General features: G+C 39.3%; 2 protein-coding genes across 2 annotated transcripts; one reads left to right on the forward strand and one right to left on the reverse strand.

The window, feature by feature from the left end:
• The first annotated feature begins 395 nt into the window (after window positions 1-395).
• On the forward strand, window positions 396-2,958 carry LOC103939916 (PRA1 family protein D). Its single transcript, XM_009350014.3, has 2 exons — window positions 396-965; window positions 2,611-2,958. Exon 1 carries the CDS (start codon window positions 405-407, stop codon window positions 939-941), a length of 537 nt encoding a protein of 178 aa, XP_009348289.2. The 5' UTR covers window positions 396-404; the 3' UTR covers window positions 942-965; window positions 2,611-2,958.
• Window positions 2,959-9,351: 6,393 nt separating this feature from the next.
• Window positions 9,352-9,918, reverse strand: LOC125477287. Its single transcript, XM_048584239.1, has one exon. The coding sequence runs from the start codon at window positions 9,916-9,918 to the stop codon at window positions 9,352-9,354; it is 567 nt and encodes a 188-aa protein (XP_048440196.1).
• Between the last annotated feature and the right edge of the window lie 10,086 nt (window positions 9,919-20,004).

A 20,004-nucleotide genomic window follows, 5' to 3' on the forward strand; every position in this document is an offset into this window, starting at 1 on the left:
ATACACCTTGATTGCTTGTCATGGTCCCCCAGTTTCATCATATCTTGGCTAATGTTGTATTTCTCTACCTCGAATGCTTGTTTATATTATTATATGCCCAGATGTTGTCCAAGCCTAAAACCTTTGTTGTTTGTCCAACCCCATATGCAGGAATCAGGCCCAACCCAATACGTTCGGCCCAAAAATATGAACCAACTATCACTCTTGTGATACACAAACCATTTCGCCTAACAGTGTCCAGTCCAAGCGGAGGTCAAACTCCGTCGACCGAAAGCCATTTCGCCATTAGAGAGACTGAAACCAAATGAAACACAAAAACCCCATCTCTCTCTGATTCCCTCCGCCCCGATTTCCATCAATCTCCCCCACGAGAGTTCAAAGCTTTCGGAGAAGCCCAGCTCGCAATGTCCGCCGGAATGGTGTCCCAGTTCAAGGAAGCCACCCAATCGGCGAGGGCCACGCTCCGGCCATGGGGTGAGCTCCTGGAACCCACCGCACTCAGACTCCCCTCCAATCTCTCCGACGCGACGACCCGACTCGTCCAGAACTTGACCCACTTCCGGTCCAACTACGCCCTGATCGCCCTGATCGTGCTCTTCCTCAGCCTCCTCTACCACCCGTTCTCCATCATCGTCTTCTTGATCGTCTTTGCCGCGTGGCTCGTACTCTACTTCTTGCGTGACCAGCCCCTCGAGGTGTTCGGGTTTGCGGTCCCGGACCGGGTCGTGATGGTTTTTCTTGCCTTGGTGACGGTGGTGGCTCTGGTCCTCACTCATGTGTGGCTCAACGTCATCGTTTCGGGTGTGATTGGGGTCGTTTTGATTGGGTTGCACACCGTGTTTAGGGGGACGGAGGACCTTGTGATGGACGACCAAGAATCGCCGTATGGGGCTCTGCTCTCGGATGATGCTGACCCAAGTGGGAATTACACCATTATGTGACTGTTCCTCTCCAAATTTTATGAGGTGGGTTGGAATTGATTTCCTTTTTTTCTTCTTCTGGATTTTGTTGAAATTAAATTTTGGAATTTTGTTGGGTTTTGGTTGGAATTGTGGATTTTAATTGCTTACAATAGGGAAGTTAGGGTTTAATTGATATCCTTTAATTGATATCCTTCAATTTAATTACTTCATTGTTATTTGTGATATTCATCCGTTTTCGGAATATAAATTCATTGTAGAGGTGTCTTAATAAAATTCTTGATTTGACTGTATCAAATGTGATTTACCTCCATCCGTTCCCAGTTGCAGAGAATTGCATCGTCGCTGTTGTGTTAGTAATCCAATTAGCATTTTTGCTAAGCATAATGTGTAGCGTAATACCGCGCACATATGAATGGTGTACAGAATATATAGACATGTTATGGTCTTCTTAGTACTCATATACCTTTTCTTGCAACTTTATAGTTTTCTGATTGTATCAAAATATTTGGAACTTTCTTTACCTAAGTTGAATACATGCCTGTACCTAGACGATTTTATGTACGAATAATTGACTAACGTTTATCTTTCCTTCCAACAATATTTTTTGGAAGAGCTGGCCCTATATTAAGTACGCTTTATAGCCCTTTTCCATGTCCTTAGTTCAAATCTTGCTTTGCCAAGACCACTCTGGTTGCAATAGCAGGATATCTTAGCAACTTGTCTCCGGATATTTTTAATTATAAATGTTATTTCTAGGACCTGCAGTTTGGTTTGATCATTTTGATATCTTACCGATGAAATCTTGCATACTTTTTTCCCACTAAGCTCGAAGTTCCAGTTTCAAAACCCGGGCCTGTCGATCTAAAAATTCGAACAAGAAGTGCATAACAAGGCTTCTTGTGAACCACGACATTCTTTTTGTTGCTCTCCATGCATTGCATTATAGATTTGCTGTTAAAATTGTTCCAAATTGAACAAAATAGACGTCAAATACAGGTGCGTCTAAGTTATTATGGCTGGCATTACTCTCTGACCATCTTGTCATAATTGTCAAACAAACTTGTTTTTCGTTTCCTTCTTGGCGTAAATAGTTCAACATTTCATTGTATCGATTGTCAGGTTTGTATGAAGTATGAACATAAAATCAACAACCTGTCTCTACCAATTCTTGTTACAATACTTGATTTCCGATGTTAAAACTAGCAGATGTTTGATAACCTGATGCAATCTGAACAATTGACTTTGTTTTTCTTTGAATCCTTTTGCCACTTTCATTTTGTAACTTAGAGTTTCTATCTCATGAAATTTGTCCTGCATAGTTTCTTACCTTTTCATATGTTGTAGCCATTTATCAAACAGAGTATTTGCAGTACCGCTACACTTGGGAATAATTTGTCTATGCCATATGCTTTATCACATGTAAATGGGGGCAGTGACATGGTTATAAATATGAAATTCTCTATCTGGACTTTGTCAGGATTGAATGAGCTGAGTGATTTATACCCAAACTTGCATTAATTTTTTCAAGTACTGACCCGAGTCTATTTTGTGCATATGATTTATTGACATGTTATATTTAACAGCAGTTGTTTCAACATTTTATGTCTTGTACCATGAATTGGAGATGGAGATGGAGCTAATGCATTATTTTCCTCGTTTTTATGTAATTTCCATGTATGCATTGCAGTTGGTAGCATTTCATCATTGTTCGATCAGGTACCTGTGTTCCAGACAAGCCTCCAATGGGGGTCAACCTCTAACCAACAGATCGAGTTGTGATGTCGTTCTTCCTTCTGAAGTCGGAAATTGTGTATCCACCACCCTAGTTGATGTTCAGCACTTCTTACTGATTCAAATCACGTTTATAGTGCTTTTAACAGATAGACTTGTATAGATCATTGTTGTCTCATGGTAAATCGTGGGTCACATTGTCGGTTTGTGCCATCGTGGAGTACATTGGAACCTTGCAAACTGAAAGTTAGGTGCAATTTTTTGTAGTAATGGTATATGTATGCAGCGATGATTCCTTTTCCTACTCATACGTGTTGCAACTTGCAAGTGTTCTCTGTAGGAAACAAGTTCAGAAAATCTGCTTTATACTTAGAAATAAACCAAAAGGAGTGAATTAGGTAAAATTACCTTATTCTGTATTTTTAGATTATCTGTAAGATAGTCGACTGACTCAACTCTAGAGACTATAGTGAATCTCCTACCTATCTCCCAACTTGAGAAGATAGTTGGTAGCTGTACTTGACTAGGGCAATTCTCACACGAGTGAAACTGCATTGGTATAGGTGCCTAACTACTGACAAAGTCTTGCACTCCTACCCTCCTACTAAGGCTATATGTGCTTGTTTCCCCTCAATTAGGAGTAGGATTTACATAGAATTGGTTCGTCGCCACTATGACATTTTGATATATTCACTTTGAAAACGGAAAAGCATTTCAAATAGTTTATACATTTCCCCTCCTTTCTTCTCTCAAACTCAGAGAGACAATGGAGCCTTTAGCTCTCAAGCCGAAATTGCTTCATGACTCGGGATTTCATAATTGGAAGGGCAACACCCGAAACTTTTGACTTAAATCCAAGGTCTGAATCAACCACGACGATCGCTGCAACAACCTCCCGATCAAAGACTCCAATATTTCCTCCAAGCACCTCTCCATCAAATCCAAATTGGGCAAATGGGTGCTTTGAGACCTTGGCTTCTCCAATGGCACTGTTTTGAATGGCACCAAGGTCCCTCCAAGCACGTCGGTTGGATCTTAGCCACAACGACAAAATCAAAATCGGCTAGTACATTTCCATTGAGGTCAAGATCGACGATTACAAAGAGAGCCATCCAAGACAGAACCTTAGGGGTTGTTCAGGCTAGATTTGTCCCTCGCATAACTCCCATGGTCTTTCTCATTGGGTAGAGTTTGATGTTTGGTTCTCTGCAACATGAATTTGGAGTTAGTTTGAGAGGTGCTTTGTAGAGCCTTTGTTAGGCCTTTAGGCTCACAATCAGGACTAATAGAGATTTGAGCATGCCACTGTTAGCTTTATTTAACATATTGTTTTCTTGGTTGCTTAGTTAGTTGTTTACTTGCACCACAAGTTATTTGTACTTCTTGTCTTAACGGAATTGTCCATAGATGGGTTAAGTGTGTACTATGTTCTTTTCGATGCCTTTTGACAAAGGACTTTTATTTATAGTATCATATGTTCATTTATAAAGGAGTTCAAGGTCATTCAAGTTATTTTCTTAGTTATTAGTTTAAACCGATAGTAATTAGTTTGACAAGATTAGTTATAACTAAAACTGGGGCAAAAATAATTGGAAATGACATAAGGTTCGAAGTAAGATACAAAAACTACAGATCTACTTAATGTAAGTATAAATAAGGAAGATCTGGGGCAAGATTACAACCTTGGTGGGCAAGGTTCTTCTTGTGGATACTTCTCCTTGTATTTTACAGTGATTGAGACTTTGAAAAGTGAAATATAAACAAGGTTTACTAAAGGGATTTGATAGTACAACAAGGGAGTAATAGCAGAGCTTCTAAAATTGGACAAAAGAGAGTTTCCTATGGTGGACCTGGGACTTGAAATGGACAAGGGGTGAACAAACTAAAGCTTTTCCTGGTTTTCACTGTTGAGTGTAAAATTAAGTGTTGTTTTTGATTGGTTGAGAGAGAGATTCCGCTTGCATCCTTTACTGCTTTTATAGACTCCTCCTTCATTTTTGGTGATGGCTTCTAGAGCATGGTGAGTCATCATCTGCTTTTGTTAGTTACTTACCCATGCCATGGAAAAGTACTTTTTGCTGAGGGTGAGCTGCCCTCTGCAACTTGTCACTTCACATGGGTTTGTTGCCTATTAGTTGCTAGAAAATGGTTTTAAATTCACCCTAGGCTGCCACCTGTCCCAACCCAATCCTTTTCTGTTTTACGCACGCCAGGGCTTTCACTTGATTTAAGCCCAATATTAAATATCCACCCAAATAGTGCCCCCTTTAATCATTATTAAGTCTGCTAATCAAGACATTGATAATGATTAAATTTGAACGCTTGCCAAGACTGGGTATTACCACTAATTAACTTAGTTGTTTTAAGTAAACCTTTGCACTAACCCACGACTTCCAACGTTAACTACCTACTTGTTATGGAGCTTCCACTTTACTCTTTTCGGCCATTACCTTCAACAAGCTTAACTTTCAAAACCACCAAATTCTCTTGAATTTTCAATCTTTCCCTGACTCAAACTTTAGCCACTTTCTTCATCCTTCTTTGAATTCAACAATGGCCCCTAAATCGCGCTTTGCATACGAGTCTGAAAAAGGGATTGTCAATCTTCACCGTTGGCTTAACGGTCTTCATCGCCGTCGGGCTAGCCTCAATCTCCATATTTTCTTCCATGAAGATAGGGCCTACTTACTAGGACCTGCCTGGATCTCCAGAGTCCCTATTTCCGTGGAAAGTAATATGCTTGCCAAGAAATGCTTCACTCCTAACCTTTATGAAGCTGAGGAGGGCATCCCGGTTGCCAAATGGTCAAACTTCAAAATGGGTTTTCCTTCTATGACCGATATAGCTTGGTCGAAATAGGTGGACGAGATGAAACCCATCTGGAAGAAGAAGTGGATGGCAAATGGCATCTACGAGTTAATCATGATGTCCAAGATTACCATTCCTATCAAGCACAAATTTTTGTCAACAACTCTTCTCTTCTAGAACAATGGAACCATCACCTTTGACTTTAGGATAGAGCCCATGACTTCAACTGTTTTGGGCATGGCTCAGGCGTTCGTGCTAAAGCCATCGGGCAGATGTGTGGACATTACCCACGATTGGTCATTCCCTTCCCAGCCAGCTGCTGAAAACTTTGAGACTGCAAAGGCTATAGTGAGCTTGGAATATGATTCCACCACTTTCAAAAGCTATGAGACCTCATTTGCGGGCTTCATTCATTTCGCTAAGAAGAGTTTTTGCCGACATCTTCTTCAGCGGATCAAGCTCAGGGACACATGTATTTCCTCATTTATTGGTTGAACAAACATGTGTTCCCTAACAAGTCTAAGGGGCTAAAGCTAGAGTGGATCCCCTTGGTGGAAGCTCTGCCCTTTTTTTATGATGTTGCTACAAGGCCTTTCATCTTAGCTCACCTCTATCATTTGCTATATGAGATGACTAATGGGTAGCCTTTTAAGACAAATCTTAATGGAGCAAGCTGGATGATCCAAATCTGGCTCCAATGGTACTTTCTAGAGTTTCTGGCTTCAAACCTGGAATTCCCCAAAAGGGTAGCTCCTGCCAGAATTCTAGCAGAGGCTGCAGCTACCAGCCACTCAACCTTCTCCTGCCTCTATTTCTGCAAGATCTGTAGAACCATAATTGATCTTGCATGAGGTGCTTCTATGCTTAGGATGTATCCTTGGTTCTCTGACAATCTTTTTCAAGAATCATTCGAGGCGGATGCTAGAAGATCTTGCAAGGAGAAGTTCATCAGTTGCATCCAGCAAAGAGACCTAGCTTAGGGAGTGAGAAGTGACCGAGCTGCCTCCAAATGTAGGCTGAAGGTTTACCACCCAAATTTCTATGGCAGACAGTTAGGATTTAGGCAGCCCATCCCTATCATTTTCTTTGACTCAGTGCACTGTGGCACCTCTTATTGCCTCTACTCCCCCTCCAATGTCATATTTCGAGCAAGCAGGCATAACCTGGAAATGATGATCAAAATCGCACATAAACCCAATTCCCTCAACTTTGAGTGTACTGCTCTGTTTACCACTTGGTGGGAAGCCAAGTGGTCCAACAAATATGAAAGGGATATCAGGAAAGCCCATGACAGGATATTCGAGCAAGTCTTTTTCAAGTCTCTTCCCAAAAAAGAAGAATTAGAGAGATGAAAGAAAGCCATTAACGAGAAAAATCAACTTCTGTTGATAGGTGACTTATCTTCCTAACTCATTCCTTTAATTGCTTGATTTGATCAAATGTTAACTTTGTTTTCTCAATTATACAGCCCAAGGCAATCCTGCTGAAGCAGTCGTCGGGCACGAGGAAGAAGAAGCAGTTGACACCCTAGTTCTGTAAGAAGCTACTGCTGAAGCTACTAGGTAGGGAGCTGGCCCGAGCCAAACTCTTGGAGAAGCTAAAAATATCTTTGAGATGTTTAGTGAATCTGAGACAGAGGTAGGACCAAAGGCAGAAACCAAAATATCTTGTTGGGCAAAGCCCATGGTTGTAGAATCTTATAATTCAGAGCCCGAGGATAGAAGGACCAAAGATAGGCATGATGTCCCTACTCCTAGAACAAACCCAACTAGAAAAAGAACTAGGTCCCAGACCTCTCAAACTTCTCAATCTCTCTTTGCCCTTCTAGCTGAAGCGGGCAGGAAAAACAAAAGTTTACTAGTGAGCACTGTATCCTTAAATTTCTCCATTCTGCTCCATTCTCATAAATATCAAACTTATTGCATTTTTCTTTATGATTAGGACCTATTGCTAGTAAGAAGCTTGACTCTCCTCCCAAGGGGGTGAAGGCCAATGAGGATAGGCAACAAAGTGATAAGGAAGTTCTGTCTAAGATTTTGGAGGAATTAAAGGTAGTCATTTATTTTGAACACTCAATATCCATTTTCTCTTCCATTTTTAACTTTCCTATGCTAATTCCAATTGGTTTTCCCAAAGCAGGTTTCCAAGGCAAAGGGAATTTCTAGGAAAAACCTTACTCACCTCTAGCCCAACCTGTGCAAGCTTCTCCTTTTCAGGCCAAGCCTTTAGAGGTATCTTCTTTTCCTCAAAAACGTTACTTTTTGAATCTTTAAGATCCAACTTCTAAACTGACTTTTGCTATTTTAGACAAGGAAAAGCACTCCAGCACCTGTAATTCAGCAAACATCTACTCTATCTTCTTCCTAAATTCCTCCAGCCATAGCCGTGACTCCCACCTTTCGATTCAACCCTACAACTCGATAGTTGTTTCATTATGTAGAAGACAATATCATCTCTTCAAGTTTTCTTTCATTTAGCCATCTTATGTTTTCTGTCTTTTGATTTTGAACTTATGTTTTGAATTCTGCCTCTGCCAGCCTTTACCTTTTCCAGAAGCTACTAAGTTTCCCACACCGGCTGCTAAGGAACCAACAGTCCATGAGATACCAGTTGTCTCAGATGTGACTAGCCCCAGGAGCTCTTATGTTCCATCTTTATTAAGCTAGCCATATTCTCCTAAAGCAGCTACAACAAAAACCCTTTTTCCCAAGGTTCAGGGTCCAGCTAAGGTATATTTAACTTACCAACTTATCTTTTTGTTTTTATTTGGTTTAAGATTATCCTTCCAATTTGTTCTTTTTGTAATTTGACAAGCTTCTAGCGATGGTTCGGGCAAGACTTCTCAGCCTGCTGTGAGCAAAGTGGTTCCTTTCCATTTCTTTGGGCTATTGGAGCTTCAGGGGTCCTAATTCCTAGGCCTAGGAATGTGGATGCTACTAGATCCTCTTCCTCTTCCACTATTGCCATTGCAAAAATTGCCATTGCTGCTGCTACTGCTTTTGGTGGTGCTAGTGTCATACCCTCACCATTGGTTTTTCTCCCAGCCACAACTTCTTTGCCCGAGCGAGTTAGAGAGTTCAGGCAAATTAGGACTAAGATGATATCCCTAATGTGTCTTTCTGATTCCTAACACCTTCAAATCAATGTAGGATTTTCAGAGCATGGATGTAGAGGGACTTGTTTGCCTCCTTCAGTCTTAAGGCACTTCAAGATGCTGAGAAAGCTCTATTTGAGTTGTTCTAGTCCAAGCAAATGACCAAGGTGCAGTATGAGTCATTCATTTGCTTCTTTGAGAATTTTAGGGCTTTGAGGGATCAACATCTTAGGGCTGAGAGGCAGTCTAATCGGGTGAAGTGCTACAAAGAGAAGTGTGAACAGACTTCCACTAATCTTCAGTAACTTGTAGAAGAAGGGTCGGGGTCAGCCATGGAAGATAAAATCATGGTAGTGGCTATAGACATTTAGAAATTGAAGGAACAACTCTCTGCTTTAAAGGGCAAGCAAATGATCTTTTCTAGCAGGCTTTACAAGAAACTAAAGAAGGTGAAGAAAGCGAACCAGAAGATGGAAGAATTAGAAGCTCAACTAGCCAAGAGCAACATAACTCTAGAAGAGCCAAAGTCGCATCTTCACCATAATGCAAACTTATTATTCCAGAATAGCTGCTCTAGCTAAAGATGTAAATTTGTTAAACAAGCTTTAGCTTATGTATGTTCCCAATTATTAAATAAAAAGATCTTCCATTGTCCTACTACTCTATTTGCCTTTTTACAATTACTTGTCATTTTGCCCAGAAGTAGCCCCTTATTTACACACACACACACACACACACACACACACACACACACACACATATATACAAGGATTCTTCGAGAAACTACTCTAGTTGTCAAACTTCATCAATGTAACAGTCTCTAGCATCCCAAAGAGTTGGGTGATACTTTTTTAAGAACTTAGCACTGATTGGATGTTTTTGTGAACTTTCTTCTAGATCTACCAAGTAATATGCCCCCTTATCTAATACTTTGAGAATCATAAAGGGGCCTTCCCAAGTAGGACTCCACTTCCCAAATCCTCTAAGTTGAACCCCCAATGGTAGGATTGTCTTCCACAGTAGCTCTTCTTCTTCAAAAGATTTCAATTTTACTCTCTTGTTATATGCTCGGGCAACAGCTCTTTTCCCTTCTTGGATCTTGTTTAGAGTTTCAATGCAGGAAACATCTAAATCTTTAACCCCCTGACATATGGTTTGTACAAACTCATAACTATGTAGATCAAATTGGTTATGTATTCTCAAAGAGCTAACATTGATTTCCATAGGCAGTACTGCATCTTGCCCGAACCCGAATGCTAATGCATAAGGAGTAATTCCAGTTCCTGTCCTTTTTGAAGTTCTGTAAGCCCAAAGAGTATCGCCTAACTTTTCATGCCATTTCTCTGGGCTATCAGCCACCATTCTCTTGATGATGTTAACAAGAATCTTGTTGCTGGCTTCTACTTGACCATTAGACTAGGGGTAATAAAGGCTAAACTAAATCATATTTATCTTGAATTTTTCTGCAAACTCATCTACCTCTTTTGAAACAAAGGATGGTCTTCTATCTGTAACAAGGACTTCGGGCACCCCATACCTATGTAGGATCTTGGTCTCAATAAACCTTTTGACAACAACTAAATTAAAAGTCTTTACAACTGAGGTTTCTACCCCTATGGTAAAATAATTAGTTGCCACAATTATAAAGGTATCTCTTTTACTAGAGACTGGATATATTTGCTCGATGAAGTCCATAGCCCATCCTCTAAAAGGCTATGACTTTGCAATTGGATTCAAAGGCACTGATGGAGTATGTTGCAAATGACCATGCCTCTGGCATTCTTCACACCCTTTAGCATAAGCCTTGCAGTCTTTTTCCATATTGGGCAAGAAGTAACCATATCTTTTTGGCAACTATCTCTTCTTTGTTCTTGCTTGATAAGCTCCACAAATTCCCCCATGTACCTCAGCCATTACTCTTATTGACTCTTCTAGACCCAAGCATTTTAGTAGAAGCCCATCTGGGATTTTCCTCAACAAAATTTCTTCCCACGGAACAAACTTAGTTGCATGTTGTCTGGTCTTCCTACAAGTAGGGAGAGAAGGATTTCTAAAGTATTGAAGAATGGGAAACCTCCAATCTTCAACCTCGAGTTTTCCTGTTATTATATCCAAACTAAATTCCCTCTCAAAGATCAAAGGAAGGCTCATTGTCTGTATCTTCATGTTTATCTTTGATGTTTCTCCCTAATCCTGTGTTCTAGAGGTTAGTTGTGCCATCTCATTTGCAGCTAAATTCAATTTCCTAGGAATATAATTAACCGTGACTTCATTTCCCCAATATGCCAATAATTGAGTGGCAATCATGTAATACCCTGCCATTGTGATATGCTTGCACTTGTATTCTCCATTTAACTCATTAATCACTAACTTTGAATCTCCAAAACCTCTAATTCTTCCACCTTTAATTGCATCATAATCTCTAAGCCAATGATTAATGCTTCGTATTCTACTCTATTGTTGGTGACATCGTCATAATCCAAGAGAAATGAATAGCAATAGTGAGCACCTCATGAATTGATGATGATTATTCCTGCCCTTGCAGCCCGATGTGTGCACGATCCATCAAAATATAGCTTCTATAGAGTGATCTAGATACTAGATACCTTCTTTATTTCTTGCTGGGCCCGAGCTTCTTTGCCTGAAATGCCTTATCTCAGTGGAAACCAGATACTTGCAACTTCCAAAGTACCAGGAATATTGATCATCTCCTTTTCAGGTTCTTGGTGTTCTGTCAAAAAGTTTGTAATTGCTTACCCCTTCACAGCCCTTTGAGGCACATATTGGAAACTGAATTCTGATAATGTCAGAATCTATTTTCCAATTCTTCTAGTCAGCATGGGTTTAGACAACATGTATTTGATCATATCAGTCTTAGCAATTATGTGAGTGTGGCAAACAACATGTAATGTCTCAACTTGCTAACGATGAAATACAAAGTTAAACATAGCTTTTCAACAAGGGTGTATCTTGTTTCTACCTCAGTAAGGATTCTACTAAGATAGTACACTTTGTTCTTTCCCCCTTCATTATTTTGAGCCAATAAACTCCATATGGACTTCTCAGATGCCGAGATGTAGAGCTATAAAGGCTTTCCCCTTTGGGGAGGCATGAGTACTAAAGGAGATGCCAAGTAAGCTTTCACCTTATCAAAGGCTTCTTGATGCTGAGGGCCCTACTCAAACTTGTCTTGATTATTTAACCTTAGCAAATAAGACAGGGGTTGGATCTTTCCCACTAGGTTAGCAATGAACCTTCTCAAGAAATTAATCTTTCCCAGTAATCTTTGCAATTGTACTTTGTTGGTAGGTGCAGGTGACCCTATTATGGCTTTGGCTTTATTCTTGTCTACCTCCACACCTCTTTAATGAACTAAGAACCCCGAAACGTTGCCCGATCTGACCCTAAAAGCATACTTTTTAGGATTCATCCTTAATTTGTGGGTTCTCATCTTCAATAAAGCACGTTTAAGATCTTCTAAGTGTTGCTCCTCAGTTTTAGACTTCACCACAATATCATCGAATGGCATTAGTTAATACTTTTAATATAGGTACAATGTTGGCCAGCCATTCTACGTACTTTGCAGGTCTAATAAAATATGCCTTTACTAGCTTCTCAATTTCTTCTTTAACTTTTTCTTCTATATCCTTTTACATCCTTCGTGGAGCTTACTTCACCGGCTTGTACCCATCCTTTATAGGCATTATGTGTTCTACCGACGTAGAATCTAACCTTGGCATTTCTGTATAATGCCATGCAAAGCAATCCTTGAACTCATGCAAAAAATCAATCATTTTCGCCCGATCGGCAGGTTCTAGTAAGCCACTAAGCTGTATTGGCCTTGGATCCTCCACAGTCCCTAAATTAATGGTTTCTAAGGGGTCTTGGACTTATGGTGCTGGCTTATTGAGCTCTATAGATAAAAACTCCATTGATAGGATTAAAAGTACACCACAAAGTAGCACACAAATGTCCTATTGATTTTCCTTATTAACACTAAGATTTGTCAATTGTAGCATATGAAAATAAGGGTCTTTCCCGCAAAAGATTGTTTTATCTAACTACTTAAAATGTCACAAAAATTGGGCTACTGTCCCTACTGGCCAGCCACCAAAAAATAATTAATAGACCGACTTATACTTATCTAAAGTCTACAAAATTTTATATGCAGACACTAGATACACAGAGCTCCACTCACACAAATTGTGGGATTTTTGGAGTTAATTTGCTATTTAAATTAAATTGAACAAAAACAGAACAGAAACAGATTTTTAAGTAGTTCACAAATTAAGAAAAACGAGTTAGGGGAATTGTTATCCACCACCAAATAATCATACAAACATGTTATGTTTCATTCAAATTCCTTCTATTTTTGGATGAAGATGCTCAAGTTGGCTCAATGTTAGAACTCAACCTATTACTCTTTCTTATGTGGTATGTTAAGAGAATGGCATTTTCAACTTAACATAGTCCTTAGCATGCAATCTAGAATGGCATGTTCATAGATTTAACAAGTAGAAATCATTAAGAACGAAAAGAGTTTGAGTCATCACAAGGCATCGTAAGTACTGGCGTTGTCTTACTTATCCTAGAAATTGGTTCACATGTTAATCGCAATTAACAAGTACTACTCTAGAACATATGTAGGTCCTCATTCAACAAGGGCAGGCACACACATATTCATAGCATTAGAATCCTAGATATGCTTACTAAGTATGCATCCGTAGAAAACACATAAAGAATTCATCAATGAGACAAGTAGTGAACCAATTTTCATCCATTCATAAAAGTAATTCAAACGAAATGTCATAACAAACTTGCAATCATATTCGGGGCTTCAAACAGCCCCTAACTACTAAAAATTTAGTTACACAATCCTTAAGTTAAAACAAAAGATAGGCATGAGTTTGAGAAAATAGAACTGAAAGAAATCGACTGAGGCTTCCTCTTTCCTTCCTTCCCTTACGCTACTTTTAAACCAATTCTTGCTGCATCATTTTCTTTTCCTTAACTCACCCACTAATAGCCATTTAGTGATGATAATATGTGAGAGGAAATGGTAAAACAATTCTAACTCCTTGGGTAGCCTTAATGCCAATTACTCCCTCTTAATCCTCATCTTTACTTCCATTTCCTCTGAAATTTGAATAGGTGTCAGCTCGTTTATTCTTGACTGCATCAGTTTTGGCTGCTAGATTTATTGGATTTATTGCTTTCAATGCTTTCTTGTCAGTTACAAACTGCTCAGCCTCTTGGGAACCTTTTAGTATTAAAACAGCCATAAGTTCTTCTAGAAAAATTATATTAACAATCCGTGAAATGCTCCAGAAAATAGACATCCATAGCTTTCCAAGCATATAAGACTCATTCTCTAATTCATTCTGAGTTGTCCGCAACTTGCTTCCAAAGTCAGCTGACCTGCACAGGCAGTTTTGACAAATTTATTACTTAAAATCTCACTTGTGCTATTTTTCTTTTCTTTGCTTGAAAAATCCTACAAAACACAAGAAAAAAGTAAATAGCTCAAAAATATAAGGAACTAACTAAGAAAAGATAAGTGAATTTGATGTAAAATATATATAAATATGAGCTTATCATCCATCGATTTTGGGACTTCGGGCATGTCATCAGGCCAATCTAAGTCATATATACATTTTGCCATGTGTACATCAGCTTCTACATTTTTTTCAAAAAACTTTCCTTCTTTCTTTAGTGCCGAAATCTCCTTCTTCCCACTCTGCCATTTCTTTGACTAAGTTTTGCTTAATTTCTCTTCTTTTATGTCTATACTCTAGCAATCTTTTGATTAAGGACCTGACTACTACCACTTGGTCCTTCCTCTTTTGGTTTGTCATCATTGGTGGTGGTAGGCTGGGATGACATGAGGCCTATTCCATTCCTTCTTGACAAGCAGCAATCCTTGTTCCAAGAGTTTTTGGGCCGTCACCTTTGTAAGGTAGCCTTTCTAATTAGCTTTTAAACATTGCAAAATCTCGACATCGGGATTATAGAAGTTAGCCTCCGCAATTTTGGATGTGGGGAGAAATGGCCATGACTCGGCCTCCATTATGTCCCAAAGCCCTTGCCCGACAGTAGTTGGTTCATGGTAAACCGTAATTTGTTAATGCAACGTAGATAGTATAGACAAGATTTGGTGTATCCAATCTCTTCATAATAAAGCCCCATAAGTGGAACTGCTATCTACCACAAAGAATGCCAACATGATCTTCTTGGACCCCAGACCTATATCTCAAGGCAGTATACCGTGTGTTTTAGTAATAGCCCTAGAAAAACTAGATACTGTGAGGTCTATTAGGATGAGGTCTTCTTCACTTCTGGCAAGTCTTTTTATCTGCTTAAAGGGTAACACATTAACTGCTGCTCCTCCATATATCAACACCCTTTTGAAATGAACCCCTTCCAAGTGAGCTATTATATAAATGGGTTTCAAATGGTTTACCAATGAGAAACTTGGTTTTCCGAACACCATTCCATCAATATAGATTATTTCAGGCATCTTTTGCAAGAGGTTGGGCAAGGTGAACACTTTCAGCTATTCTCTGCTATTTTCTTCAAGGTTCACAAGGGTCGTCATTGGTTCTTGTGATAAATAATGTTCTTGCATGACGATTGGTTGATCTGGTTCACCACAGAACATGGAGGACAACACATAAGTCATGTTAACATGAAAGTTGCTAGGTCCAGGTGCTCCTTCCTTCTTATCCTCAATCTAGCACAGGAATTGATCTATCCAAGATTAGCCTTCTTCATTTAACATTAACTCTGGTGCTTCATCTTCTTCCATTGTGTTGACATCAAGTAGTTGTTTGGGAGTTCTAAAAGGAATACATTCTTGTGGTGGTGGAGCTACTCTTCTTTTAAGAGATATGGTTCCAAAACAGATAGGCATTGGGTTCCACCCTGGTGTAAGCACCATAACCATACTCTCTTGGATTCTTCTTAATACCCTGTATTTCCTAGAGTGAGGTGTCCGATGAACATGTTCTGCTCCTCTATTTGCCTTGTTGTTAGCCTTCTCTATCTCCCCTCTGTTCCTTTAGCTTGGCGACCTTTCACTTCCCTGGACAAACTTTTCAATCTTGACATTCCCTGAACCTTTTGACAAAATAGGGATACGTAATGAATTCATATGTGTTTTATGTTGTCTCTGCACCCTTCTTATCATTGATGCCCTTATTTTTCTAACCGGCCTTCTATTATTTACTACTGCATACCATTTTAGACTGAGTCGGGCTGATTTTACCTTTGTGAATAGTGGCATCGGTCTTATATTCAATTATGTCATTCTTGACCTTGTGTCACTGTGACAAGTTGAGTGGGGTACTTTAACATTTCTTCATCGTGGCAACCTTCTATCCTTATCACCTACCTCTTAAGAGGATTCAAAGTTTCTAAACACTTAAGACAAATTCTTAGGTTCTCAATCTCTTCCCAATCTGCGAAATATATTCTTGGAGGTTTCTTTCTTGAACTCAGATTTCTGGAGGTTAGCCCTGTGGGCTTCTTGTTCTTTATTCTTCTTTCTTTTAGCTAACACTTGGTCAATGATGGCACCTGGCACTGGTACCTCTAACTCACATTCACATTGACACTTACTACATAACATTACTCCTCCAATTACCTTGCCTGAAGTCTATCAGGAAACCTTCTACTTCCTTCAATAGGTCTATGTGCACCTTTTTTTTCTCCTTTCATAGTAACTTTCCCTTTTCCTTTCTCTACCCAATTGAGGTTTATCATATTAATTAGGGCTTTGGGGAAAGAATATGTGTCAATCATCATGTTAGCCTAAGGCTTTTCTAGTAACAACTTCCCCTTGACAATCAAGTCTTGAATCCAATCTCTAAACTGCACACAATTGGTGATGGAATGATTGAAAGTATAGTGAATCTTGCAGTACTTCTTCCCCTTTAGTTCCTCAGGTTTAGGCATCTTTTTGGTATTATCGAGAAAGATGACTTGGGCTCTTACTAGTTCTTCATAGATGTCAGTAGCCTTGGTTAAATCAAATGAATATGCCTGATATTTTGGATGCTTCATAGGAACAAACCCTCTATCATTCATCATAATCTTTTGATCCTAAATTACTTGAACCAACCCCTTCACTGTCAAAGGCCTGAAAGGAGTAGTCATCTTTACCGTGCACAAATATACTCATTCTCTAAAGTTGTCTTCATTATCTCTTGTTTCCAAGTTTTCAAACTTTAACTGATGTATTGGTGCTTTATTTTTGTAGAATGGGGAAGTCTTGGAGGAGTGTTTCACTTATTGTTCTTATGTCAACAACTTCTCATACTTGGTCGCTACATCACCTGCTCTTGGAATTCATTAAATTGTACATCATAGAACTTCTTTTTCAAGAGCAATCTTAAAGCCTTCTATGCAATAACGATCAGTTGAGCATGATTGATAAGAAACTGGCTTCACATCCTAGTTCTCCTGAATCTCATTACGAAGTCCTCTGTAGATTCATGTTCATACTGCTTTACCTCCACCAAGTCATTGATGGTCATCTCTGGTTCCACTTTATATAATTGCTCATGAAAAGCCATCTCCATCTGCCCCCAATTAGCAATGGAATTAGAAGGCATCAAAGAATACCATTGGGAAGCCAGCCCTACCAGAGAATTCCCAAACAACTTTAACTTGTAGTTAGGATTATCTTCAAAAGCCACAAAATAGTTTGAGGATTTGAAAATATGATCTCTAGAAGACACATTACAATATTGCCCACTAAAAGTTGGGAAGGCAGACAATTTCAAATTAGGATTGAAGGGATTGTTTATCCACATATGCAGGGAAAGGCTTTTGGTAGGTGATTTTGAACATCAAGCGGGCTTAAGGTTGAACATTTTGCACCACCATTCTCCTTAACTTTGCTAGTTCATTACTGAGTTATTGATTGGCTAAATTGTTTCGTAGGGAAGAAGAACTCCCCCACTTCAAGCCATGATCCATGCTCGAGAAAGCTTCATTTGCTGGATCGGGCTGCCTCCAGCTAGCTTCTCCCCCATTATAAACCAATGGTGGTGGTCAATAGGGTAGAGGTTTCCTTCCATCAATAGGCAAGTTTCTGGCACTAGGGCCCTTACCTAGATTGGGCATGCTAAGTTTTATCATATTTAGCCCCTTGGCTTCTTGACCTCTAATGGTGTTGGCAAGAAATCTGGCAAGCCCGACTCTTGTGGCTCGTCTCCTACTTCTCCTTGATGGAATAAGGAGTTGGGGAGATTGCAGAGAGCTTTAGTGTGGAGGATGGAGTGGTGGTGAAAATGACACGTGGCAGTGCAAATAGGGAGTAGAATGTACCAAATGAGCAACCAATGTGCGATACACTTGAGGATGAAGTTTCAAAGGGGATGAACTTGGAGGTAGAGAGACGTGATGAGGCAAATAGAGAGTTTGATGTCGGAGGAGAGAGTAGTGAAAATGGTAAAAGTGGAAGTGGCAGTGGTGAAAAGGGTGAAGATGGAAGCGGGAATTGCGTTAAGTGCAGGGATGGAAGTAGGTGTGGTGTGAAAGAACTTAAGCTACGGTTATAGTTACTAATTGCCTAAGCTCAACTCAGTTAGTTATGAATGAGTCGTTTGCTTCATTATATAAAGATTAGAAGATGAGGTTATAGTATAAATATTATCCCAGATTACAAGGGAATTCAAAATATAAATACATAAACTGAACAACAGGTTTGCACGTTGGAGATAGAGTCTAAAGTGAAGTGGAGTTGTGTTGTTCTCTATTTGTTAAAGAGTTCTTGAGTTAGCCAAAATGTCGCAACAGGAACTTTGTAATTCAAACTGTACGAGCTTGGATTAATCATTTGATAAGCATTGCTGACCTGGAGGACATGTAGGATTATTAGGTTTATCACGCTCCGGCAAAACGATCGTTGACAAACAGGAAGCTTGGAGATAAGATAATTCAATAGAGATAAGGACAATCCTTTTATGAGCATATCAGCAATTTGGTCTGTAGTAGCCACATAACCAACAACAATTTCTCTGCGCACCACTTTTTTCTTGAACATAGTTGTAATACCTTGAAATTTTAAATATATGAATATGCAGAGGAAAATCGAAAATAAATTGATTTAGGGTTATGGAAATAGAATTGGGAAATTTTAAAATTTTGTTCTGGAAATTATTATAATTTACATATTGAGATTTTATGTTATTTTTTTGGAGGAATTATATTAATTTACTTGAGTTTATTTTTAAATTAAACTAGTTACGAAGTTTGACGCTTGGAAATTAATTAATTAAAATCCGTAGACCTTTTGAGGTCATAATTTATATTTTGAATATAGCTTGATATCACGAATGCGTAGGCACAAACCATTTGTGAAACAGAGTTATAACGAAGAAGTTATTAACGTTTAAAGTCAGGGATATATTGAAAATTTTAATTCCATTTAGAAGACTCTAGAAATCTGGAGCAATAAGTTGTGCCACGTGTGTGGCTGTGATGAAAGGAAAATAAATGATGGATTGCTGAGATTGAAAGAAAAAGAATAGAAAGAAGGGTGACAAATGGGAGAGGAAAGAAAGGAGGGAAAAGGAGAGAAATGAGGGTGCAGGGGACCCCTGACCCGTGAAAGGGATGACCCGACCCGATCGGTGTTCTTGCCATTTCCGACGGATTTTAACCCTTTTTCCGACGAATCCCATCAAACCACCACTTGGGAAACTCTCCATAAAATTCCCCCTTCCTATTACACCCCAAAAATCATGAGATTTGACCTTAAAAATTAGGAAAAACACATTGGTGGGTGCGGCAGTGATTGTTCGAAATCCACCAAATTGTGAAATGATGTCCTTAAATTACCACTACTAGTAGACTCCCCTTGAGGCCTGGAACAAAGCCCATGCATTGGTTGGGGCATCGGAGTTGTTTTGGAGTCGAATCAAGGACACCCAAAAACAAGGGTTTCGGCGGTTTGTGGCCAATTTGAGGTGTTTCCCGGCCAAATTGAACATGGTCACAAGTATGAAACTTGCTCCATTCATTGAGATCTACAACCTTGTAAAATTTGGTAGTTTTTAGAAATAGTTAAATTTTCCGATGAGTCGGGACGGCCGACTGCCACCTGCGGCGACGCGTGTGGCGGCACACGGCCAGGGAGCTGACATTGTGTTTTTATGAGAATTTCATTATTCTAATTATGCTTTTGAGTCTATTTGCTGTGGTTTGAATATTAACAAAATTGTGGTATACATATTGGATTAATTGAACATATTCGGATTTGGTTTAAATTTTAGAAATGTGAACTACGAAAGGCTTGATCCCACTCAAGGGTACATAGGTAGTCTAAAAAAGGTTAGATGTAGCCTTAAATAATCGAGAATTAATATTTAGATGGAATTTTGATCTAAGAGAAGGAAATGGTTCTAAATTGGAAGTGAAATTGTATGTGTTTTGTAAATGATT

The sequence above is a fragment of a genome, unplaced genomic scaffold (assembly GCF_019419815.1).
Source record: "Pyrus x bretschneideri cultivar Hongxiangsu unplaced genomic scaffold, Pyrus_bretschneideri_v1 Contig21, whole genome shotgun sequence".
NCBI classification, from domain to species: Eukaryota; Viridiplantae; Streptophyta; class Magnoliopsida; order Rosales; family Rosaceae; genus Pyrus; species Pyrus x bretschneideri.

What these genes read in the sequence shown, in the direction of transcription:
- LOC103939916 (XM_009350014.3), top strand. Translation starts at nt 405, where the DNA reads ATGTCCGCCGGAATGGTGTCCCAGTTCAAGGAAGCCACCCAATCGGCG.
- LOC125477287 (XM_048584239.1), bottom strand. Translation starts at nt 9,918, where the DNA reads ATGGTGGCTGATAGCCCAGAGAAATGGCATGAAAAGTTAGGCGATACT.